The following is a 26726-nucleotide window of genomic DNA, read 5'->3' as shown; positions in this document are numbered from 1 at the left end:
TAGCTTTTATAAAAAAGGGTAAAAACGGACATATATATGATATTTTTCCTTGAAAAACAAGTTAGCATATAGGAACTATGAGATTCAGATTCAAGAATCATTTTGATCTGAATCCAAGTCTGATCCACTTGGACCCATAATTGAGTTCTTTTGAAAAGTATTTTTTTCAAATACAAATTTTTGTGTTTTAAACATTTCTCTCAAAAGAACTTTTTTTTTTTTTTGCCAAAGTTTTGAAAAAAAAAAACAAAGTTTCAATTGTTTTTTTCATTTTTAAAGGTTTGTTAAAAAAAACATGTTTTAAACAGAGTTTTGCTAACTATGCTTATAACTAATTTATTAACTTTTTCAAAAATACATCAAGATTTGTAGCACAATCTAATAAACTTAACACACCATAAAATGAATGTCTACTATATGTTTCATTTAGCTTCTAGGCTTTACATAAAAGAAAGCCTAATGTCACCTGATTTAACAGAATTATCAACGTGGATGATGCCACTAAAATTATCGCTCCCACCCTTGAAATTGGAAATAAAGCTTGAAGCTTTTGCAGCAGCATTATTAGCAGCAACAACCACAGGTGGAGGAGACAGAAGTGCAGAGAACTGTCCTAGTAACTGAAGAGCAGAAACCAAACCGTGTCTAATTGAAGTACTTGTGTTCCCTTCCATGCCGTACTGATATCCAGACCCCAAAGACCTAGAATCATCTTCAAGATGCAAATTCAACTCTGTTTCTTGTCCAATAAGGTGTGCAATGGCAAGAGGCGTGATAGACAGAAGAACACACAGACGTGCATCAAGATGAGGCAATGGTCCTTCTAGAGGTTCACGCTCCTGAACAAGATAACAAATCAAAATCAAAATGACCATACAGATATGGAAGGCATTCTCGTGATATGAGAAAATTGATGTTTATCTCAACTCGCTGCACTAGACGAAGAGCTGAAATCCAGAGTGCTTGAAAGGTCTCTTGCCAGCTAGCACGATTCATCACTTTGAGTGTTCGAATAAGTTCTGTATTTTGATTGTCCAAGTAAGAAAATATACACCTATAAAACATTATGCATATCCATCCACATAAATCCTAAACAAAGCATGAAATAGATTAGAAACTCAAACATTCAAAAAGACAAGGAAGCGATAGAGATCCATGAAGACATTATTGTCATGCACCTGCAAGAATATCAATAGCCGATGTAGCATGAAGTTGCTTCCCATCCATCACATTTTCCATATAAATGTCGAAAGCAATCCAGCATGCACCCCGGCCAACTCCAAAACAATGGAAAGATGTGTAGCTACAGGAACCATTATCTATCAATACGCCAATGGCCTGGCGCTTATTTAAATGATGCCCCTGAGCCAAAGCTCTTTGAATGTTTGTAGTTAATCTGAAAAAATGCTGACTTGCAGCTTTTAAGTTTGATGATGCCGACTTATGAGCTTCAACAATGTCCAATCTCTGCAGCAGTCTGTAGAATTTTTCAGGCCTATTTTGTGGAGCAAAAAGGAAATCTCAGTGTTCAGTTATCAACCCCAAAAACAACAGACTATCAGGCTTCACTTCATATTGGATGCTATGCAAAATAGCAAAATGTACACTTCCCCCTATCCTTTAATCTGACTCCCTAACCCTCCTAAGGTTTGAAGAACACCACCAGCATAAATTAATGAAAATGAAAGAGGGCATAAAAATATAATACATAGCAAGGTTGCCAAACGAGGAAGCGGAAGCGGAAGCGGGAAACGATACTGGAAGCGGAAGCGAGAAGCAAGGCATTTTAAAATTTATACGAAGCGGGAAGCGAAGTTTCAATTTAAAAGCAAAATATGAATAAAAAATGAAGCAATATGGAATCAAACAAGAAACAAATAAAATCTAAAATAAAATTGATCATTCTTATATTTCATGATTTTTCTGTAAAAGAGTTTAATTTTTTGTCAAAATCTAACAATGATGGTTACCAATTTAAAGAAAGTACATAGAAAGAGAGTGAAAGCGTGAGAGAAAATACACGAAAAAGATGAAAAGAAACGTGAGAAAAGTATATAGTATGCATAGACCATGTGTATGAGAAGCATAGAAGAAGCGTGGGGGAATCGAGCTTCACATGAAGTTTCGGAAGCGAGGAGTATCGCGCTTCCGAATCGAGTTTCCGGGAACCGAGCTTCCCACCTACCTAAGAAGCTTCCGGTAACTCTGATACATAGTCAAGATGGTGGAATTCAAAATATATACAACAACAACTACGCCTTCATCCCAAAACAATTGGGGTCAGCGATATGAACCAAAAAAAGAAATTCATTTTGGGTCTTCCACATGAATTCAAAATATATGAAAAGGATAATAATGGATGCATGTTTCAATGCATGGAACGGAGGAGGTTTTCGATGTCAAATATAAATATCCAGAGTGCTTGCATTAGACTCTTAACATAAAGCAAGCAGAACAGTTATCTCCAAGATATCAAATTAAATATTTAAAAATGAACAGGCTTCTTTGATGGTAAACTGATAGAAAATTGAATCTAAATTTATATCAAATAGTTTTTGCTCTATGGTGATGGCACTAAGATTTTGAAGGTTGATATGATTTGCACATGCTTGACCAACTAGCTAGTAGTAGCTATGACAAAACTTGTGTATGGTGATTGTACTTTACATTTTATGCATATAGCCATTATTGCATAACAGCAAAGCTATGTAACACGGACACTCCTATGAGGATGGGTCACTTGGACATGGTTTCTGCTGTGTCGGGTGCAGTCAACTGCACCCAGGTCCATTTCTGTCCAAAAATGGACACAGTCGAGCCTTGCCTACCATCCATTCAGTATGGGCAGTGCTGCTTTTCAATGTTCCAAAACATGTTTTGCAAATCGGAACCTAGAGATGTGTTCAACATGATTCATTTGCTAAGAATTGACTGTTGGATAGTGTTTTTTTATGAAAAAACATGATTTTATGAGCTTTGAAATTTATGGAAATTCTAGACCATTGATTTTTTAAGTCTTAAAAAACCTGCTCACATATGATAATTGGATGATGTAAAAGCTAATTCCTACTAAATAGAACATGTAGATCACATCCGTAAGGTCAAATTTCAAAAAAAGAACAGAAAAATTTATATATATATATATAGAGAGAGAGAGAGAAATTAAAACTGTCCATATCCTCCTACTTGGGTAGGAGGAACCAATCACTCAGATATATATATATATATATATATATATATGCATCCCCACACACCCATGTTTTTTGAAATTGCTACGAACCCATCGCGTAACCACGTGACTAGGTTTTAGGGCACCAAGAATGAGGCCTAATAGTCGGGCCCGACTCCTTTTGTTAGCTTCATGGGTGTAACGCTATTTTATGATTGAACTATCCTTATAACATTGTGTACATGACAGTCAACCAAACTAGCCCAAACAAACTCATGGTCGAACCTGGTCAAACCAGCTATAGACAAAATTGACCCTCCCTTACAACTGACACCATGGCCCTATGTTTACAAAGAAACATATGCCTACAGATAGACATTCCTTGGTGTAACTCTTATTTCCCAACTACAAATGAGATGAAGCTATAAAGGAAACATGAAGCTTGCTTGCCACACACTCTAGTGGCTCAATACTACCATGCCCATATTGTACAATGACAAAATAATAGGCAATGAAGAAGAGTAAGACCTCAACTAGAAGGGAAGCAACTTCCGCAAACACTACCTATATTTAGGTAGGAGTAGATCTCAATATTCCCATTTCATTGCACAGAAAGAAGAAAATATGCACATCATATCCACTACACAGTCTTGATCACTCCTTGTCCAAGTCTAGTGTTTTTGTTTATGTTGTGATTCTACCTCTGCATCAAAGGATGTAAGGGAAGCCACTAAAGACCTTAAGTGACAAGAAGCCATGATAAATGAGGTGAAGAGCTTGGATAAAAAAGAATAATAGAGAGATGACTAGAATTCTTCTAATGAAGAAAGTTATAAGCCACACAAGGTAAAGCTTATGCTAGATAGAATTGTATAATGGGACAAGATTAGACTAGTTGCCAAGTATACGTTAAGATTTTTGATAGATTGCCAATAAATATCATGCTAGTTACAAAGTTGAGTCTCATTTGGTTCTGCTTGTTCTTGCCACATGCAATCTCTGCATCACAAGATGTGAAAAATGCTTTCTCACATGGAGATTAGCAAGAAGTTATATGCCTTTTGGGTATTTCATGTGCATTATGTAATAATGCCAAAAAACCCCATAGGCAAGAAGTTATATGCCTTTTGGATATTCCTGGTACGTGAGCGCTGCACAAGCAATAGTGCCAAAAAACCCAAAGGCAGAATAGAGAATTTGAGATAGATAAACTAGTTAGAAACAACGGTATCATTTCAATGTCTTTTGGATATTCCTGGTACATGAGCTCTGCACAAGCAATAATGCCAAAAAACCCATAGGCAGAACAGAGAATTTGAGATAGATAAACTAGTTAGAGACAACGGTATTATTTCAATGGATCAGTTAGCATTTACACTGAAAAGTAGACTCACTCATCCAGCACAAGCAGACAAAAGGAGAAAATGAAAGACTGAAATGCCAAATATCCCAGTAAGCAATCAGAAATTGAACATAGTACCAGAAAACTAAAAATCAAAGAAAACATAAAAAGAATAGTAATAAGCAACATTAAATAGGAAAGAGCACTACTTATTCCGATGCACAAGTCGGACGATAACTATGGCCTTCTTATTCTCTGTGAGCTTTTCAACCACCTCCAACGCCATAAAAGCATTAGCTTTACGCAGCTGGTCACGGTGTTCATGATTTCCATCGTCCAACTTTTCTTTCATGTCAACATCCATATACATGTTCCCCTGTTTCTCAACATAAGCAGCATGAAATCCCCAATCATCCAACGAACAATTGACCAAGGTACTCACAACATGGAAAATAAACAAAACTGCCGCTTGCCCCACGTCCACGATATGAAGACCAAATGCGAGTGAAAGTTGCAGCTTGTCATCGATAGATTTTAACAACCTAAAAAAGGGCATAAGATCGACTTAAAATTAAAAGCTTACCAACAAGAAAGGCAATACCAATATATTTCTGCTACCATAAAGAACCAAGAGCAATCTTATTGGCCAAGTACAATTCATGGAAATAAGAGTTGCACCCGTCTCGGGGATTTGTAATTACGGACAATCCAGCAACTGCCTCGTTGCTATGCATCACAAATGTGTATGACATTAGGAGGCCCAAGAACCGTATTATCATTCCGAGTTCTTTTACACGATATCAAACTGAAATCGCGACGATGACAATGATTAGGAAGACAATTTCCATTTAGTGGTACATTATGCTTCGACGAACAAAACCGTTGCATTCTTTCATGGAGTAGAAATAATCGGAATGAATATAACCCTGACCAGAGACTAGCACAATCTAAACTGATCCTCATCGATAGAGACCCGGCAATAAGACGTCCAAGCAGTTTCTGTTTGCAACTAATCTGAGACCATATGATCACATCAAACGCACAGGTGGCATGCATCACTCAAAAAACTCACCGATATAAACAAGAAAACAATTAGAAACAGCTCAAGAAGAAGAATAAGGAGAGGAGGAGTGGCGTACTTTTCTCTGCAATGAGCGGCGTCCTTCGCGGTGTGAGAGAAGGCGTACCTACTGAGAAGCTCCAGATAAAGCCGGTACGCCTCCGGTTGATTCCATCTCTGAGGAATCACCCTGAAATCCAACCCATCATACCAGTATACAAGATAAGAATAAGGACCCATGGCTAATAAGTGTGTCATTTCTATCGATAGGGAGAGGGAAAGAGAGAAGAAGAAGAGGAGGAGGAAAGGGGGAAACCTTGAGGAGAGAAGACAAAGGATGTGGAGAGAGGAGACGAGTCGGGAGCTGATTGCCTGGTCGATGAACTTCCAGACGAGAGGGTTGTTGTTGTCCCAGCAGAGGTGGGAGACTAGGGCTTGCCCCAGCTCCAGCGAAGGGAGACCCCCGCCCGCCTCCTGGAGCAGCTTGCTCGTCTCTATGGCCCACGTTAAGGGAGCGTCCTTCCGCTCCTGAGAGGACTTTACCAGCTCTGCCATCAGAGACAGAGACCGCCGCTGTTGGGCGGCGTCCTCCATTTTCTTTCAGCCTTCGGCCGGCCTAGAGAGCGCGGAACAGAGGCAGGCAAAGTCTCTTACCGCGACCCTACACAGATGACAAAACTGGCTATTTTTTCTGTACAGTAGCCAGTAGGGATGCTGGGATATATAGGCGGCGTTCGGTTGCCGTGCGTGACAAATTATCGCCTCAGCCTTTTCGTCCCGGTTTTCGCCTGTGACCCGCCGTTTTTGTTTTTTTTTTACAGGCAATCATACCCAACTAGGATGGCAGTGGACCGGGGGAAAGCGGGGCCCGCCTCGCCCCGTTTGAACCGGGGATGAAGGGTATGAAACGGGGATGGAGGCAGGGACGAAGGTTAAAATTCATCCCCGTTCGGAGATGGACTTACACTTTTTTCCGCCCCATCCCCACCACTATCCCTGCCTAGCCCCGCCCCATCCCCACCACTATCCCTGCCTAGCCCCGCCCTATCCCCAGTCCTTTTAAAGGATGGCAATAGACTACGGGGAAACGGAGTCCCGCCCCGTCTCATCCTTGTTTGAATCGAGGATGGAGAACATGAAACGGGGATGAAGACGGGGGTGGAGGTTAAAATCCATCCCCGTGAGGGGATGGAGGCAGGGATGGAAGTTTTAATCTTGAGACGGGACAGAGGTGGATACCCTGTCCCCCGCTCTGGTCCATTGCCGTCACTATACAACGGTATCATTGAGATGTAAATTTTTTTTTTCTAAAGGCAAGCTGGGGTTATACAACCGTACCATTGGGATTTAAACCAGCAACGTCCCAACACAAGGTGGTGAACCTACGTACCCAATGTCGTCAGTATTGGTATCGGCCCTCAATCGTTGGGCCACCGATTCAGTTGTATACTGATACTCAACTAAATCGTTTTGCATCTGCTCAAAAAAATTAAAAAATTATCATCCATCAATCATGTCTTGACACGTGTTAGAACCATTAAAATAATATTAAAAATATTTTTTACAATTATACAAAAATAGCCGATTAGACATGCAGCGTCTCGAATTTCTGTCGATACAATGTGTCAATACCCACCTACACTGATAACATTGGTCCTACCAGACAGACAACCGGAGCCCCGCGATTATTCATCACCCTTAGACTGCGCATTTTCCACTGGGAACGAGCTTATTCTCCACCGGCGGCGACCCTCGGCTCTCATATGTGATTCAGCGCGCATGCATGGTTTTTGGCAGCCTGGTTAACGTGATTTTGAGTGTTTTCCATTTCAAAACCTGTGGCCTATGACTCAATACAAAACTAGTTGAGTATGTTGCCACTTTTTACATGTGCAACTCATGTAGGATGGCAGTTGACCGGGGGGAATTGGGCTCCCTCCCCGCCTCGCCTCGTCCCTTTTGGAAGGGGGATGAAGGACATGAAACCGGAATGAAGGCGGGGATGAATGTTAAAATCAAAACCCGTGCGGGGATGGACTTATGCTTTCCCTCACCCCAATCTCGGCCTTACATGGAGGACATGAAACGGAGATGGAGGCAGGGGTGGAGGTTAAAATCCAAACCCATGCAGGGATGAAGGTCCAGATTTACCATATCCTACAAAAATGTTCTTGAAAGAATCCTGTTTAACGATGGTCTCTAGATATTTGAGACGCGATCATTTCAAAGTGTCGTGGGATCCACAATTTCTAAAAAATCGGTTTACTTTTGTATAGGTGATAACTCTAGACACGGTTGAAAAACTTGAATTGGTCCTGCTTTCTCAACATTGCTGTCTCTGACGCCACTCTACACATTTCCATTTTCAACGATTGAGACATGGGCCTCATGGTCGACAATCCTCACAAATTTATTCAAATCCACTTAACTATGCATTTGGATTTAGAGTTAACTACTGTAAATGCAATTTATCGATAACATGAGTCGTGAATTCATGTGAATGTCACAAGTTTCTATATTTAACTGTAATTAAGCTTATCCAAATGCACCTCAGCATCATTTGTTTTGAGAGTTGACTACTTAAACATAAGTTCTTAACAAACTGAGTTGTGAAATCGTGTGATTGCACAAGAAAAAAGTAATGGATACCACAAGTTTCTAAAATTATGATCATCATATCAATATATGGTAATCTGAATTACAGTAATGGAGCCTGGACGCCAACTTTTGTCACTGCTTTAGATAAGCTAAGAAACATGGAAGTAAAATTCTCGTGAAAACCCATGGGTGCACCTCTTTTGCTACAAGATTGAATCTTAATTACTCCTTAGTGGGCAAGGGGTGCTAGGGTTTTTGAGCCAATGAATTAAAAAGCAAGTGAAGTGGTTTTCCCATGAAAAAGAATTAACATGAGACATTTTATGTTTTAGTATATAATTTTTTTACTAAGGGCTCGTTTGTTTCATTTCCATTCAAAGAAAAAAGTCTTTACACGAGAATTGACACAGATTTCCATGTGAAAGCTTTTATAAAAGAAAGGTACTAAAGAATTTACACATAAAATGTAGTAGGTGATAAGAAAACTGGGCCCCACTTGTACCAGCATATATAGCTGTTTCTCACCATGGTCGTTTGATACTTGTTTCATATGTTAGTGCTGGAAAAAGATTACCTCAGGATTGTCAGCTCAGTACTTTCCCATGAAAGTTACATGAAACAAAGAGTGGAGGTCAAACGGAGGTTTATATGTTGGAGTATACTCGTGAGCCGCGACACAGCTGTGAAGCTATCAAAGTTTCAGCAAAATCTTTACATTTTCTCATATTCTTAGAAGAAAAAAGGGGGGCGGTTACCCTTGGATTCATGGTTTTGGAAAATTTGAGATTCGGAGGGAGTTCATGGTTTTGGAAAAATGGACGCATAACTCTTGGAATAGACACCTACCACCCTTTGGAGCTGGTAATTATTAATATGATTTTTTAATGAACATACAGACGCATGAATCTCACCTCCTTGTTTCCATAAATTGCCTTCTCAATATCATTCTTCCCCACAACCACTGTTGTAGTAGCTTGACCAAATTTAAACTCATCATCAACTGTCATGCCAGCTCCCAAAGCAAACCCAAAATTAATTTGAAAAAGTCGCAGCATAGCACGATCCAAACTTTTGATGTCTCTAATCAACCTATATTGACTGTGACAGCCCAAAGTAAAAATCGACATGACTTATCTAGGGGTGGCAATTTCTGACACGACCCGCCTCTTAGGCGGGTTCGGGTTGGGCTTAAGCCAACCCGTTTAATAAACGGGTCGACCCGCGTAACCCGTTTATTAAACAGGTCGGGTTCGGGTTGGGGGTATGCCAACCCGCCAACCCGGCTGACCCGTTTAATAAACGGGTTAGGCGGGTGGGTCAATCCGCCAACCCGACCCGCCAACCAGTCTGCCAATCCGACCCGCCAACCAGACCCGTCAACCCAACCCGCCAACCTGCCAACCCGATCCGTCAACCCGCCAACCCGACCCGCCAACCTGACCCGCGAATCTGAAAACCCGTTTACCCGACCCAACCCATTTATTAAATGGGTTGGCGGGTCGTGTCGGGTTACCCGTTTATTAAACGGGTCGGGTTCGTGTTTGCCACAGCCGACCCGTTTAATAAACGGGCCGGGTTCGGGTTGAGGTATGTTGACACGCCAACCCGCCAACCCGGCCCGCCAACCCGACCCGATTGCCACCCCTAGACTTATCAGATCGAGGATATTTGGAATTACTTGGGTCAATCCATTAGGATGATTTAAGGTGGTGAAATGATTCGATCAAACAGAGATTATCGTAATCTCATCGGAATGAAGATTATTGTGATTTCATCCCAAGGACGTACGTATTTTAAGGCCTGAATTTTAGGTGATGAAGATTTCATTTGTTGTAACTTTCTTGTTTGTTAGGATTGAGATGTCGTCTACATAGAAAGGTCATCTAGTTTTCTTTGTTGAATTTTATATATGCCAGAATCATGTAATTTGTAATCTATGAATGATTTCTATAGCAATACCAGAGATTATTTCAGTTCACATGGAATCAGAGCACCTGTGAAGACGTCTCTGTTCCTGCGTCCTGTTCCTCGTCTCCACCATGGTTGAGAAGAAAGGAGAAGGTCCACAGGGTAACAACCAGAACCCAAATGCGACTAATGGACAACTCTTTTTATTTGCACCATTTAGACAATCCTGAACATGTGCTCGTCTCTAGTTTTCTCACTAGAGACAACCATTAGTCATGGAAACTAGCTATGATGGTGGCACTTTCAGCCTAAGAACAAGTTGGGGTCTGTTGATGGATCTCTGTAGAAACCATATCCGTTGTCATCCAATGAAGCTGCTTGGACAAGATGTAATGATATGGTTCTTTCATGGATTCTAAATTCCATGTCCAAAGATTTGTCGGAAAGTGTCATATTCGGTGAGATCGTGAAAGACATGTGGTGTGATCTTAGTGAAAGATTTTATGAACCAATGGACCACGAGTATTTCAGATTTGTCGATCCATTGTGACATTGCACCAAGAAAACATGTCGATTACTGCCTATTATACAAAGTTAAAAACCTTGAGGGACAAGCTATCAGCCCACATCTCTCTTCAAACATGCACTTGTGGTGCTGCAAAAGCTCTCGTAGACATGTAACAGCAAGAACGGCTCATCGAGTTTCTTATGGGACTCAATGAGTTCGACGTATCCATTTGAAGTCAAGTTTTGATTATGAATTCATTGCCTAACGTCAACGAAGGCGTAGGGACCGCTGATGCAAGAGGAAAGGCATATAGAACTCCACATTATTCCCACATTAGAGAACAATGTGGTTGTTCTTGTTGATAATGGAAACTGATCTTGTCACTCTCAAAGGGATCCTTGTAACAAAAGAAAGAAATTTTGTGAGATGTCTAAGTGTGATTATTGTGGGAGGTTAGATTACAACAAAGACAAGTGTTATCAAGTACATGAGTTCCCACAAAAGACCGTTGTTGCTACTCAAGTGCCCAACAATGTTCAAACCGAACCAAGTACAATAAGCACAATCATGCCCTTGGCCTGTCCTAGTACTGCACCATAACTCACAAAGGAGCAACTTTCTCGCCTTTTTCTCTAGTACCAGCAAGTAAACAAAATGGGAAATAATTGTATTATATGACTAATTTCACATATTTTTCTAAAAATCTTACACTTTTTCTATTCTCCCGATGTCCAAAATCGTAAATGTTGGGTGTTAAAATGACCATTTTAACCTTCGCATGTGTGAACCTCCTGAGATATGCGAATTTCTTTGTGACAAACTTTATTATTGATTTTTTACCCAAAATTTAAGGATTCACATGATTTTTCTAGCCACCTATGCCAGAAATCTGAAAAACTAATAAAAAAAGACAGATAGATCAATGTGTTAGCTTTCCAATGCCACCAAGATGGCTTTGATATGATGAGCGGTTTGGGAGAAACATCTTCTGAAAGATAAACTTTTCAGATGTATCACATCATTTAACTAAATGGTATATTTACACAAATTTTTTTTGGACCTCAGGAAGTCCGCATAAAATATATGCGAACCTCCTCATCCTCATAGAAAATATATGTGGACCTCCACATCCTCTCATAAAATTTGTGCGGACATTATCATTCATGCATAAAATATATTAAAATATATGTTGACCTCCTCATCTACACATAAAATATATGTGGACCTCTTCATCCTCGTACCATTTAATTATAAGATAGATTCGCACAATTTCTTTTTTAGACCTTACGAAGTCTGCATAAAATATATGTGAACCTCTTCATCCTTGCATAAAATATGTAGACCTCCTCATCTATGCACAAAATATATGTGGACATTCTCATCCATGCATAAAATATATGTGGACCTTGTCATCCTCGCACTCTTTAACTAAAAGATAGATTCACACGATTTTTTTGCAGACCTCATGAAGTTTGCATAAAATATATGTGAACCTCCTCTTCCTTGCATAAAATATATGTGAACCTCCTGATCCATACAAAAAGAAAATTGTGTGAATCTACTTTTTAATTACATAGTGTGATACATTCAAAAAATCTATCTTTTAGAGAATGTTTCTCCCCAACTGCTCATTATATCAAGGTGATCTTGGTAGCGTAGCTTTGAAAAGCCAACGTCTTGATCTATCACTATCTTTTTTGTTGTTTTTTCATCTTTCTGACATAGTTGACTAAAAAATAGCATAGAATAAATGGAAAAGGCACAACCGCACTTGTTCATCTCTTGTGTTAGGAACTCATAAACGGAAACCCTAGAGGGGTTTTGGTTTTGACTTAAAACAGAAAAGTTATAAGCATGTCTTAGCTTTCCAATGATTCTAAACACACAAGTTTTCGATGTCGGACCAGATAGATACAGATCTGAGAATAGAGACTATTCTATACAAAACAATAACATATTTGAGAGGAAATTCACATATATTTAGGAAATCTGTATGTGAGAAGGGTAAAAAGATTTTTTTAACACCCAACAATTGTGATTTTAGACAACGAGAGTATAGAAAAATTATATAATTTTTAGGAAAATATGTCATATTTATCATATAGTATGATTATTTTCTATAAACATAATCTGATGGTCAACATGACAGATGATTTCTTATCTAATGATTCATTTTTCTTCAAATTTTTTTATTCTTGATTTAGGTGCAACTCATTATATATGTTGCACACTTTCAGCCTTGTCTTCTATTCAATCTTAAATCTCTAACCCATTCAAACTTCTTGATGGTAGCCTCTCATCCATGACACATGTAGGAAAAGTCAGGGTCACGACCAATCTTGAACTTGATAATGTCCTTTATGTGCCTTTTTTCAAATTCAATTTATAAGACCCACAAAAAGTTGAGAAAATTTTGGTAAATAAAACAATGTTTTTAAAATTATTTATTGAAAAGTTCATATAAAGTAAAGGTTTGTAATAAATTTAAAATCAAAAAAATTAATTTTGCCCAATTAAAACCTATTGGGATTTGGATCTTGGTCCAATACCGAAAATATCTGAAATCCACTATCTATGGGAAACAGATCCAATACCTAGATCTAGTTCATAGGCAAATTCAAGATCCAATAAAGAATATAAATATATATATATATATAATGGTAATTGATGGTTCTTTTATTGGTTGAGAATTTTAGAAAAATATTTTTAATAAAAGCAAGTGAAAATCGACCATCAAATAATAAAAACCGACTTTCACTATTGTAGTGAGTCAGGTCGATCCATAGGGAACGAGAAATATTCAAAACCCATTATCCAATCAAACTTTACTTTAATAAGATTTAAACACAGTAATAATGAAGAATATGCTGAGTATAAGCATTCATATTACAAGTCAGAACTAAAAGAATAAAAGAAAAAGAAAAACTTCTATCGGGCAAGCATGAGCACTTGGAATTCTCAAATCAATTTCACCTTCTTCATAAAATTCTGCATTTACTTCCAAAGTGTTGAACTTGACCTGAAGAATGCCCACACACCCTACAATCACTCAAAGAAAATACGTTAGAACACTACAAGAAAAGTATGTATTAGCGAAAAACTCTATCCGTCGCTAATCCATCGCAACATCCATCGCTAACATGTTTAGCGACGGATTAGCGATGGCTTAGTGATGAATAGCGTCCATCGCATAACCCTAGTCGCTAAATTGCGGTAGAATTTATCTGTCACAAATCCGTCGCTAAGTAGCGACGGATTAGCGGCGGATCATGTCTGTCGCTAAATAGAGACTGATTTGGTTATGCGACGAAATTTAATCAGTCGCTACTCTTTAACGAGTGATATGTATCCGTCGCTAATATCCATCACCAATTTGGCGACGTCCATTAGCGACAGCTTAAATCCCGTTGCAAACCATCGACTGATTTAAATTGGCGATGAATTAACGAAGGATAATATATGTCGCTTAAAACCATAATATCAAATATGATATTTGCAATGCATAAACAAGTACAGTAAAAAGCACACCGGCTCAAGGCATCCCACAACCCATGATGATCTACTTTGATGACCCATGCATTCATATGCAAAAATCATTAGCAACATGCCAATGTATTCATTACATATCGCATGTTTTTCTATCCACAACCATGCATGCCAAATTAATACCACAAATTTGCATTTCTAAATGCGAGGCTCATCACAGTACTCCAACCCATAAAAAAATGCAGAACAATGCAATATAGAGAAAAAATGTCAAAATGTGATTTCTGCGATGCATAATCACAAGTAGAGGAGCAATCCCAGCTCAGAGCTCACCAAGCCTGCAATGATCCATTGATCATCGATGCATCATATGCAGAAATCGAAACAACCATGCTTTAAATGCAATGATGTTTACATGCTTTTAATATGCACACTCATACATGTCGAATAGCAATGTGCATGCATTAAACATCCATATGCATATGTTTACAACATTCGTGTGTATGCGCTAATGTGTAATCATTGATAAATAATCTTTCATTCATGAGAGCTAAATTTTGAAAATGCACACATGCATATATCCACAAATGATACATCATGACATGTACACATATGTACTTGAAGCAAGCTACCTATAACACAATGCTTAAGAATGCCACATCACTTTTAGCACATGAAAATCTTTCATTCCTAGCATATTTCAAAACCCCAAGTAGGCTGCAACACACGTATAATCAATATATATTTTTTGTAAACTAGGCCAACAGTGGAAATAGAATACATTCATTCATCTTCCTCTTTTTTTTTTAAAGGCCAGCACCCAGCCGACCCAGTCGGCTGAATTTGACATGGGTGCCACACGGCCCAGACTGGGCCTAGGTACCGCCTGTCACAGGCTGCCAAGGCAAGTGAATCTTGGTGCATAGAACTAAAAATAACAAAAAATGGAAGAAACCATAGCCTTAATACTTATCGTTCCTGTCATGTAACTGAAGTTTTATTATGTTACTGTTAAGATCAATCATTGATATTAGTATTTTACTAGTTTTATCCTTTTAACAGAAAAACATTATAACATTTGCAAAGTGATGAATAATTCCATGTCTATTCAACAAATGCTGGTTGAGTATATCCCTGTATATCTTGCTGGTTCGGTCCTATAGATGGTTAAAAGAATTGGTAGAAACACAAAGGAATGGACTTGACCCTACCATGGTGGGAGTTCTAAGCAAGGGAGTCTCCACTTACGAGGGTGCAGTCCCAACCGAGCCCACTCGACTGGGATCAAGGTGGCCCTATGAGCAGACCCTGCACAGGCTGGGCCTGTGCAGGACTGGCAGGGCCCCTTCAGCATTATATAAGCGGGCTGTCAAGCCAGCCCAAGCCTGACAATCAGTGTACAATTTTAATAACCTGAAAGAAAAGTCCGATTAAAACAATAAAAACCTAGGCCTGAATCCCTAAAAGTCAATATGCACAAGAAAATAGTTCATGCTATACGGTTTGGACATGTGCTAAACCTAGAAATAACATCACTAGCAACCCAATATGAATTAGCTAAACATAACTCTGCTTATGCTAATGGAACCCACATAGAACGACTTCTAATAGGCAATATAAATGAGACTCAAAACACCTAAACCGATTCATCTATTATTTTCAACACAAAAAGAGAAAATAGGGTGACGTGTGTGCACACAGTACACACCATTAATCTAGTTTTGTGTGCACTTTGCACACACCGCAAAATTTATTCAAGTGGAACATGTAACCAAAAACACATATTCCATTGGACTGAATCATTATCGTCAACCATCAGTTTACTTGAATCCCTACGCTTGATTTAACTCATGCATTCTTCCACCTATTGAATCAAGCAAGCGGATCATGTACATCCAACAACCTATACTTGGAGTAAATCTTGGAAATCAACTTACCATGGAACAAACACATAAATAACAGTTTTTAACATGATTAAAATTTCTGTTTTAACATGCAAACAAGCATATACTTAATCTGTTTTGTGAAAGGATGAATAAAATCAAAACACATCCATGGGAATCGATTTCCATTAAAAAAAACCTCTAAATAAATACATCTACTACCAATAAAAATTTTGTTTTAGCATATACAATTTTTTTTTATTGCATGAAAGAACGAAAATACCAAGAGTACAACCATGGAGGAAGATCCATGCATCATCCTCAATGTGTTTTTTGCAAAAGCATAAATATAAACACTCTTTTCATGGATTTCCATCAAACTATTGTATGGAAATCCAATCTATATCAATTTCTCACTTGATTCAAGAGAGAAAACCCATACCATGAATAAAAACTTCAAAAAAAAATTTGATGGTGAAAGTTGAAAAACGTGGGTAAATGGTTGGAGATGGCCCAAAATCCTCATCTTCCACCTTTTTCTCTCTTTTCCTCACTTTATCTCTCCTCCTTTTTTTCCTTCTCTTTTCCTTTTCTCTCTCTTTTTGAAGTCTTTTTATAGGCCCTCATAAGGGAGGTCGCCCCTCCCTTCTCCAGCCCATCTAAAAGGGCTGAAGAGAGAGAACTTTCATAAAAATAAAACTCTTTTATATGAGTTTTCCGAAAATTTTAAAACTCTTCAAGTTTGACTTTTCAAAATTTTGTTAAAAAAGAACTCTTAGTTTCTCAAATCCTCTTGAACTCTTCCATAGGTGTTTAAAGGATCTTTCAAGAGTCCTAAACAAATCTCGAAATAAATTTTTGGAATTGCATTAAATTAATTAATTAATATTAAATTATAAATAAATTTCTAAAAGTTTTCAAAAATTACCAAATTAATGTGGGAGGCTTCTTAACATAAATAAATCCCAAATTAAAGGTTTTTGATGAATTTAAAGTTAGAAAATTTGTTGGGCATGGATTTGGATCTAGATCCAAGATCCAAATCTATATCCAAAATCCAAATGGGTTTTAAACTGAATCAAATCCATATTAATATGGGTCTGGGATAGGGTTCAAATCCATATTAATTTGGATCAAATCCCTTAAATCCAGTCCGATCCAAGTCCGAATCTAAACCCACAAACTGCTCAATTTTTGAAAAAATATGATTTTGGGGTCAACCGTAGCCCAAATTTAGAAAAGTAAAATAGTGTTGCACTCAGAATTCCGAAAAGCATCCAACGACATATAACACAAATATCAAATTCCAAATTTTGCTAAAAAAATAACTCAATTTTTGCTCAAATTTCGCTTGAATTTAAAGGTAAAAAATAAAAATTTTTCTCACATTTAGATTGGCTCATTTAGACATAGGTGATGAGAGCTGGGTCAAACCCAAACTCAAAAACATCAATCTAAAATCGAGGTTCAAACAATGTTTCTCCCAGACTTAGCCAAGTTTTCGAAAATCTCAAATTTAACTAAGTGTAAAAATACGTGACATTACAACAATGTTTCAAGCTCCAACCGAACAACGTGACACAGTGTTCCAGTTTCGAGTTTAAGCCGGCATAGTGTGAAACACTATGCCCATATCACGCACTCAACGTCAAACACTCTCAGCATGATTGATGTTAAGTCTTAATCCGATTTATCTTTTTGTTTTGTTGCATGATCTGCGTTAGTTGTTGAGTCAAGATTGGTTTAGCATTAGTCTTAATAATTAATTGTTAGATTAGCTTAAAGTATTTTATATTTTCAGTCAAGTTACGTTGATTTGTTTTAATATATTATACGTGCAGCTGATCCACATCATATATACAGAACAATGTTTCACGCTGTTTGTTTTAAGGGATTCATGCTAAGCATGATTCTGCGTGTTTGACGATAACTCTAGTCCAACACCTGCATGTTTAGTAACAGAGTTGTCTTTAGATTTAATTTATTAGTTCAACAATAGTTTATTTAATAAAAATAAATTAGTTAGCTTCTTTTATTATAGTTATATTGTAGTTAATTTGGACTTATGATTTTTATTGTTTAGTTTATTCATGTTTTCTTTATTGTGTTAGTCTAAATAGTTAGTTTAATTGGGCATAGTTATTATTTTGTCAGATACATATTGCTTGTTTTGAATTCATTAGGTTCATAGTTGCTTTAGGTAGTTTAGTTTGTTTTATATTTGTTACACAGTTTGTTAGTTTGTTTTGCTATTTTGTCTTTTAGTGATTGAGTTAGTTTGATTGTCATTTATTTAGATTCTTGTTTTGTTGATTTTGAATTCAACTAACCTTGAGTTTTGTCATGTTTTGTGTGTGTGTTTTTGTAAAAAAGCGTTTAGATGTGTGGTGAGCCCTCAAAAGTACCCTCAAATAGCCCTCTGAGGTCCTAAAGAGGCACTTCAAGCTCCTTCAGAAAGCTTTTCAAGAGAGCCCTTCTGGAGGCCCTCTGCTAAGGGCCAAGAACAATAAGCAACGAAATATCAAATAAAATAGAGGCATAAAAATGGACTAGAAGATCAAGCATTGAAGACCCTTCCTCTTTTATTTTTATCTTAGGGTTTATTTTATTTAATTCATTGGGTTTGTAATAAGGCCACTTTACTATTTATTATTTGTTTAAGCCCTTCGCAGAGGGCCACACTCTTATTTAGTTAATTAATTATATTTATTTTTAAGGCAGTAAAGAGTAGATTTCTATAGAATACAAACTTTTCTCCCGTTCCCTGAGTTCGACCCGGATCTCACCCTAGTGTGAGCCAACTTTTATTATTTGGTGTTTGACTTGCATAAATTATTTTATTCAAAAATATCTTTTAAAAATCTATTTCATAAAACTTACACAAACAAACAAAAATACACTTCTCACTTTTCTTTTCCATCTTGTTACAATCACTAGCGTCAATCAAGGAATATAAAATACAACAAAAAATTCTTAAGTTACTTACATTTGGCTTTCGTTGCCACTAGGCCTTATATGGAGTCATATCACGCACAACGTTTGTTGGAGATATAAAGATAGGTGCAATGTTGTGCTTTCTGCTTCAGCCCAAATTTCATTTGGAAGTTTTTTTCACTCAGCATGCTGTTAGCCATTTTCACAACCGTTCGGTTTTTTCGCTCTACCACACCATTTTGCTCTGGGTCTTTCTTACTGTTAATTGCTTGCGAATTTCATTTTGCTTGCAAAAATTTCCAAAGTCATTAGATAAAAATTCTCTCCCTCTATCTGTGCGAAAACATTTTATGACATGCTCACTATCCTTCTCTGCAAAGGCTTTGAACTCCTAAATTTTTTCAAATGTTTATGATTTCTGAACAAGAAAAAACACCCAACTCATGCGAGTAAAATTATCAGTAATCAGTGAAAAGTATCTATTGTTGTTTAAAGATGGAGTCTTCATGGGCCCACAAATGTCTGCATGAACTAACTCAAGAGGTTTTTTGGCTCTCTATGCCTTTTCGATGAGGAAAGACAAACGATGTTGCTTCCTATATACATATCCTTCACAAATTCCATCACTGCATATTACACAAGGCAAACCCAAAACCATGTTTTTGTTTCTTAATCATTTCAGCCCATTATAGTGTAGATGTTCATACCATAAGTGCTGCAGATGAGAAGTCCTATCAAGTTTGCCAATGAGGGCAACATCATTCACATGTGTAAATTTAAGAGAATATTCTATTTGATGTCATCTTGACTGTGATGAAAGGATTATTATCCATCTTGTTTTTTCTAATTTCACATACTCCATCATAAAAAATTAAGTGAATAACCATTCTTAATCAATTGTCCAACACTTAATAAATTATATGATAAACTAGGTATGTAATAAACATCACAAATTAACTTTTTACTACCTGATTTAACTTCAACTTCCATAGTTCCCTTGCATTCATTTTGCATATTTTTGTTATTTTTAAGCCGAACATACATTCTCACATATTCATCAATACTTTAAAAGTTATTTTTTTCACCCATCATGTGGTTACTACAACCACTATCTAGAAACCACACATTATTAACCTTAGTTTCCTAATGAGCATGAAAAAGATTACCTTGTTCCTGTTTTTCAGCAACATTGGCTTGCTTCTTTGTTTTTTCTCAACACTTTGCTTCCACGTGTCCATGAATTATGCAAAAATAACACTGCTTGTCCCTGTAACTTGATCTTTAATTGCTTCCATTATCAGCCCTTTGCTGACTAGCATGAAATCTCCCATGACCAAGACCACAACCTCAATATCCACCTCTGCCTCTTTCTCTACCTGCATATTTATTTTCTGAGGTTTATTCGCCACATGTTTGATTGTTAGAAATCTCTGCCTTGACCTGAAATGCATGTTCAAAGGTTTTCTCATTTGGCCTATTCAACCTAGCCTCATGTGCTAAAAGAAAGCCCCATTAGATCATTAATAGAATAATCTCCCATATCCTTAGATTCTTCTATAGTAGTGATCACATGACCAAATTTTAATGGTAGACTTCGTAAGGTTTTTTCTATCACCTTTTTATCTTTAATCATTTCTCTAAATATTCTCATTTGATTTATGACGGTAGACATTTTAGAAGAGAAATCTTGCACGACTCATTTTCTTTCATTAGCAAGGTCTCAAATTCTCTACGTAAGGTTTGAAGTTTTACGGTAGTTACCTTGCTATCTCCATGATAGGCTTTCTTCAAAATAATCCAAGCTTCCACTACAAAAAAATAGTTGATTAGCGACGAAATTTAGCGACGGAGTTATATCGTCGCTACTTAGCGACGGATTAACGAGAGAAATGAATCCATCGCTATATTTGTAGAATTTTACGAAACTAGCGACAGATTATATTCCCTCGCAAAATCCGTCGCTACTTAGCGACGGATTGTGTGAGAGAATATTTTGTCGCAATAAATACGACAGTTAGCGACGGAATTGCGACGGCTAAAATTCTGTCGCAACATAGCGACGGCCTAGGCGACGAAATATTTTCTGTCGCCTTTTTTGTTTTTTGAATTACGATGGCTTAGCGACGGAATTAATCCGTCGCTAAGCCGTCGCTAAATGTCGCATTACCCCTAATCCCAGCCCTCTTTTTCCTTTCTCCTTTCGCTGCTCCTGCCCGCCACCCTCTCCCTCCTGCCGCCCTCTTCCTTCGGCCGCCCTATACATCCTGTCGACCTCTCTGCCGGCCCCCACCGTTCGCCGGAAGTCGATCTCCGTCAACCTTCCGCTGCCGCCGTCGCTGCCCGGAGCAACCGCAGGTACGTATTTCACCTTAAATGGATTGGAGGTCGACCCCCTGCGTTTTCCGGCAGGGGGTCGACTCTGCCAGGCAGTCGACCCCGGTAGGTGGTCGACCCTCTGCCGTGTCCGGCCGGGGGTCGACCCCCTGCCGTGTCCGGCCGGGGGTCAACCCTGGTAGGGGGTCGACCCCCTGCCGTGTCCGGCAGGGGGGGGGGGTCGACCCCCCGCCATGTCCGGCCGGGGGTCGACCCCCCGCCGTGTCCGGCAGGGGGTCAACCCCGGCAGGGGGTCAACCCCTTTTGATGTCTGGCAGGGGGTCAACCCCCTGCCTTGTCCGGCCGGGGTCGACCCCCTGCCGTGTCCGGCCAGGGGTCAACCCCCTGCCTTGTCCGGCAGGGGGTCAACCCCTTTTGATGTCCGGCCGGGGGTCGACCCCCTGCCGTGTCCGGCCGGGGGTCGACCCCCTGGTTTCTTGCTCTTTTTTTTCTTTTTTCAGAAATTAGGGTTTTTATTTTATTTTTATTGTTTGGTTTTCTTTGATTTTCATTGATTAGGATTTTTTATTTTGATTTTCATTTATTAAGCAATTGAATCAAATTTCTTAAATTAAGGCTATTTGTAGTTAATTTAATTAGGGTTTTTTATTTGATTTTGTTTTATTAGGGCTTTGAATCAAAATTTAAAAATTAGGGCATTTTATAGTTAATTTGATTAGGGTTTTCTTGGATTTGATTAGAGCTTTTATTTTTATTTTCTATGATTAGGGATTTGAATCATAATTTTTTTAATTAAGGATTTTTAGTTAATTTGGTTAGGACTTTAAATCAAAATTTTTTAATTAAGGCTTTTATAGTTAATTTGATTAGGTTTTTTTTATTTATTTAGAGTTTTTATTTTTATTTTCTATAATTAGGGATTTAAATCACATTTTTTTAATTAATACTTTTTAGTTAATTTGATTAAGGATTTTTTTGTATTTGATTTGGGCAGGTTTTTTCCTTGTTTGATTAAGGTTTAAATTGTGGCTTTTTTATTTAATTTTATGGTTTATTTTTCTTATAGTTTATGATGTTTTGGTTTATTTATAATTTATTTTCTTGTATTTTAAGGTTTTATGATTTAATATGGTCGAATAATTTCATGGTGACTTCATTTTAAAACATCATTTTTTTTTGCAGATTTCTCAACAGAACTCGCTTGTGCCCCGCCACCCGTGGTAAGTAAGTGACAAAAACAATGCAAATCGGGTAAATACCCGTGGTGAGTAAGTGATGCAAGCGCATCACATGTTATTTAATTTATTGAATATAACACTTTATTGTTCACACACTCACTTAGTTGTTGATATCTAGGACTACTTTGTTGGAGTTCGGAGATCATGCTGAGCATGATTTTAATGTATGAATATGGAAGTGTTCTTATTTTTGGAGTACGGAGTCCATGCTATGCATGGTAGTAGTTAGTGGGATATTGAAGTGTGTTTGCTGCAGGTACATGTTTGATATTTGTTTGATATGAATTATTTCGATGTATTGCAATGTTTGATGTGATTGTATCCATGCTTACATGTAGCTACTTTCAATTTGATTATGTCTTCCATGTGAAATTGTATACTGAAAGCATGCTTCAAATGAATGTATCGTGTCATGAATAGTTTGCACATGAAAATATTAAGTTATCAATGCATGCATCATAATTCTTGTGATTGTATGACATCATATATTGTATGATAAATTTGATATTTTCTTCATCATAGTATTCTGATGGTTCTCTTTTAACTGGTTAGGATACTATTCGTAACATCATACGACAGAATGACTGCAAACCGTGAATGGATGTACCGTAGGATAGTGGACAATGAGTTATCGCATGAATATATGGATGGTGTCGACAGTTTTATTGAATTTGCAACGGCAAGTGTCAGTACGGTAGATCCCACAGGTCGGATTAGGTGTCCCTGCAAGATTTGTAAGAATAATCGATTTGTAGAACCTCATGGCGTTAGACATCACCTATACAAGAAGGGTTTTGTGAGTGATTATCAGAACTGGACGTTTCATGGAGAAGAATTTAGAAACGATTTTGATGCACGGGTGAATGTGGTGCACGATAATCCATATACGAATTTGATATTTGATGCTGCAGGAACAGAACTGGGTTCTGCTATGAGTTCTAGTGATGTAAGAACTGTCGTAGATGAAGAATCACCAAACGATGCAGCTAGTAGATTTTATGATTTACTTAGAGATGCTGATGAGCCACTTTGGAACGGTTGTGAGAGTCACACTATCTTGTCTGCAGTTCTTCAACTAATGAATTTGAAGTCCGAGTATAATTTGAGTCAATCATGTTTTGACCGTTTGTGCATGATTGTGAAGAGTATGTTGCCTAAAGATGAGAAATTGCCACAAAATTTCTATCGTGCGAAAGTTATGGTCAACGCTCTAGGTATGGGATGAAATGTGCGATACGAAGACTGAAAATATTTGTAGGCTTCGAATCGCTTTGCAACTACGGTGGAAGAAAATGATGCAAGGAAGGTGTGGCAGAAGGTGGCTGCCAATCGATTTGCAGACATGCTGCACACTATGAAGACTGCAGCAAAAAAAGCATCTGGCGTAGTAGATGATCCATTACTGTGGAAGGGCCATGGTCCTATTACTATCAGGAGAGATTACTGGGATGAAATGTGCGATATGTGGGCGGGAGATGCATTTAAAAATCGCTCTGCGAAGGCTTCACAAAATCGATCGAAGATGCCCGAAGCCCATCTACACACAGGTGGATCTAAGACATTTGGGAGCCACCTAAAGAAAATGGTAACTCATCAATATATAATATTAATTTTATAAGTATTGTTGCAAATTTGTGTACTAAATCTTTTGTCATTTAACTTCGCAGGAAGCAGAAAAAGGAGGCAGTGTACCATATAAGGATGTGTTTGTAGAAACACATAAACGGAAGACCACGGGAGTCTTCGTATCAGAGAAGGCGAGAACGACAACGGTATGCATTAATTCTATTAATAATCATTGCAATATATATGCAAGTCATCATAATGTTATCATTAATTATTAATGAATACTTTAAACATTATTTTGTAGGAGGCATATGAGCAACAAATGGTAGAGCGATATGGCGAAGACGCTACTCAGCATCCATCATTTGATCCTACAGCATGGGTGACTGCAGCAGGTGAACCCAAAAAAGGTCGCGTGTTCGGGTTTGGGAGTAATATGAACACTTCACCAGTTATTGGTTCTTCCAGTTACGGCTCACCAACTTCTTGCGCCGACATAAGCTCCAAGCAGCCGACTATTCTTTCCGGTGATGATGTACGCGAGATCATTAATGAATCACTGAATAACTACTTCCAATACACCGTCGCCCCCTTTCTCCGAAATGAGATCAAGCCCGTTGTTCAGGATAGGGGATCTTCGATTCCAGGTCCCTCTTAGGTATAATCACATATATAGTTTTTTTGACTGTCTTAAAGCACATCTGAGCATGGTAGAATCACATATAGAGTTTTTCTAGATGCCTTAGAACACATATGAACATGCTATAATCACATATTCAATTTTTTTACTGCCTTAGCACACATATGAGCATGATAGAATCACATATATATATATATATTTAACTTTTTGTCTGTCTTAGAGCACATATGAGCATGATAGAATCACATATAAAGTTTTTTTCATTGCATTATAACATATAAGCATGCTATAATCACATATTCAGTTTTTTTACTGCCTAAGAACACATATGAGCATATTATAATCACATATTCTGTTTTTTGACTGCCTTAGCACACATATGAACATGCTATAATAACATATAAAGTTTTTTAACTGCCTTAGAACACATATGAACATGTTATATATCATTTATGATAGAATCACATATAAAATTTTTGGCTTTGCCTGCCTTAGAGCACATATGAGCATGCTATATTCACATATTCAATTTTTTTACTGCCTTAGCACACATACGAGCATGATCGAATCACATATATAGTTTTTTGCCTGCCTTAAAGCACATCTGAGCATGGTAGAATCACATATAGAGTTTTTTTATATGCCTTAGAACACATATGAACATGCTATAATCACATATTCAATTTTTTTACTGCCTTAGCACACATATGAGCATGATAGAATCACATATAGAGTTTTTTTATTGCCTTAGATCACACATGAGCACATGATAGAATCACATATAGTGTGTAATTTATTTCATTATATTTTGTTTATCAATACTGACTGTTCTTTTCTTGTGTAGGCTGCTAGCGATAATCAGGGTAGTGGAGCTGAAGGGACAGATAAAGACAATGAACAAGAAGACGCACAAAATCTTGGCGATGATTAGAGGACTGTGTTGAAGAAGTTCTATTTTTTTTATTTTTCCTAATTGTAATTGTTGAATTGTAAATAATTAAACTTCTTAGTTTTAAGGTGGAACGATTAATTATTATAGATACTTGTTATATGAATTTTTTTGTGTGGTTTGTTTTTTATTTACAGGAAATATAAATTGTACAGGAAATATAAATTGTACAGTTCTCGGTAATTAATTTTTAAATAATTTTTTTTTGATTTTTTTTCGTTTTTGCGACGGATTAGCGACGGATGATTCCGTCGCTATTCATATTAATCTAGCGACGGCTTAGCGACGGAATTAAATCTGTCGCCACGCCGTGGTCGCCGTTTAGTACCGGTGGATTGGCGACGGAATATAGCGCTCGTTATTCAGTCCCAATTAGCGACGGACTTGGCGACGGAATTATTCCGTCGCCAGTTAGCGTCGAAATATTCGCGACGTAAGCATACTGTCGCCGCGTTGTCGCTAATCCGTCGCTAACATGATTAGCGACGAATTAGCGACGGATTAGCGACGGAATGTGGTCGTCGCTAAGCTACTGCTTTGTTGTAGTGTTCATTCGACTTGGTGGCTGCTGCAATTTGAGGGAAAATACTCTCATTCACAGCTTGCTACAAAACAAGAAGAGCCTTTGCATCCTTTTTGCGCAATTCCTTCACTTCGTTTGTTATTTTTTCAGTTGCTTTTGAGCTTTGTGTATCTACAAAACCATTTTCAATTAGATCTCAAACATCTTGAGATATAAAAAATGTTTTCATCTTAATACTTCAAAATTCATAATTCTCTTCATTAAAAATGGGTATCAATGCATGTGACAGATTGATAGTATCGGATTCGTACCATTAGACATCATGAATCACACCAAGTGATTACACACAAACTTAAAGATTTGGTTTCGGCAACGATCTTCGCAGCACATAAATACACCCAACTCGATCCAACCCGGCTCTGACACCGCACTGTTGAAAAACAAGAACACAACAAGCTGCAAAATGAAACAAAGATAAATTGCAGAAGGGATAAAACATAACTTTTACTAATATAAAGTGACATCACACTACAAACCAACTATTTATAAAGGATAACCACTACTTGTAACTTTTTCTTCACATAAGAA

General features: G+C 37.7%; 1 protein-coding gene across 3 annotated transcripts in view; it reads right to left on the bottom strand.

Annotated features, from left to right (window-relative positions):
* LOC149842782 (mediator of RNA polymerase II transcription subunit 33A-like) overlaps nucleotides 1–6288 on the bottom strand; it is a 77375-nt gene extending 71087 nt beyond the window's left edge. For 2 of the 3 annotated variants that reach the window (XM_089999430.1, XM_089999432.1), the window contains exons 1-6: nucleotides 5888–6288; nucleotides 5651–5761; nucleotides 4721–5053; nucleotides 1179–1495; nucleotides 928–1019; nucleotides 467–839 (exon numbers count right to left, since the gene is read on the bottom strand). In XM_089999430.1, coding sequence (XP_089855556.1) covers nucleotides 467–839; nucleotides 928–1019; nucleotides 1179–1495; nucleotides 4721–5053; nucleotides 5651–5761; nucleotides 5888–6165 — 1504 coding nt within the window. In that variant the 5' untranslated portion in view covers nucleotides 6166–6288. Of the gene's footprint in view, nucleotides 1–466; nucleotides 840–927; nucleotides 1020–1178; nucleotides 1496–4720; nucleotides 5054–5189; nucleotides 5526–5650; nucleotides 5762–5887 lie in introns of those variants that run through there. The other variant, XM_089999431.1, reaches the window with a different exon arrangement.
* Nucleotides 6289–26726: the final 20438 nt, after the last annotated feature.

This window comes from Nuphar pumila, chromosome 3 (assembly GCF_984573655.1).
Source record: "Nuphar pumila chromosome 3, dmNupPumi1.hap1.1, whole genome shotgun sequence".
NCBI classification, from domain to species: Eukaryota; Viridiplantae; Streptophyta; class Magnoliopsida; order Nymphaeales; family Nymphaeaceae; genus Nuphar; species Nuphar pumila.
This window is presented reverse-complemented; position numbering and strand designations above follow the sequence as displayed.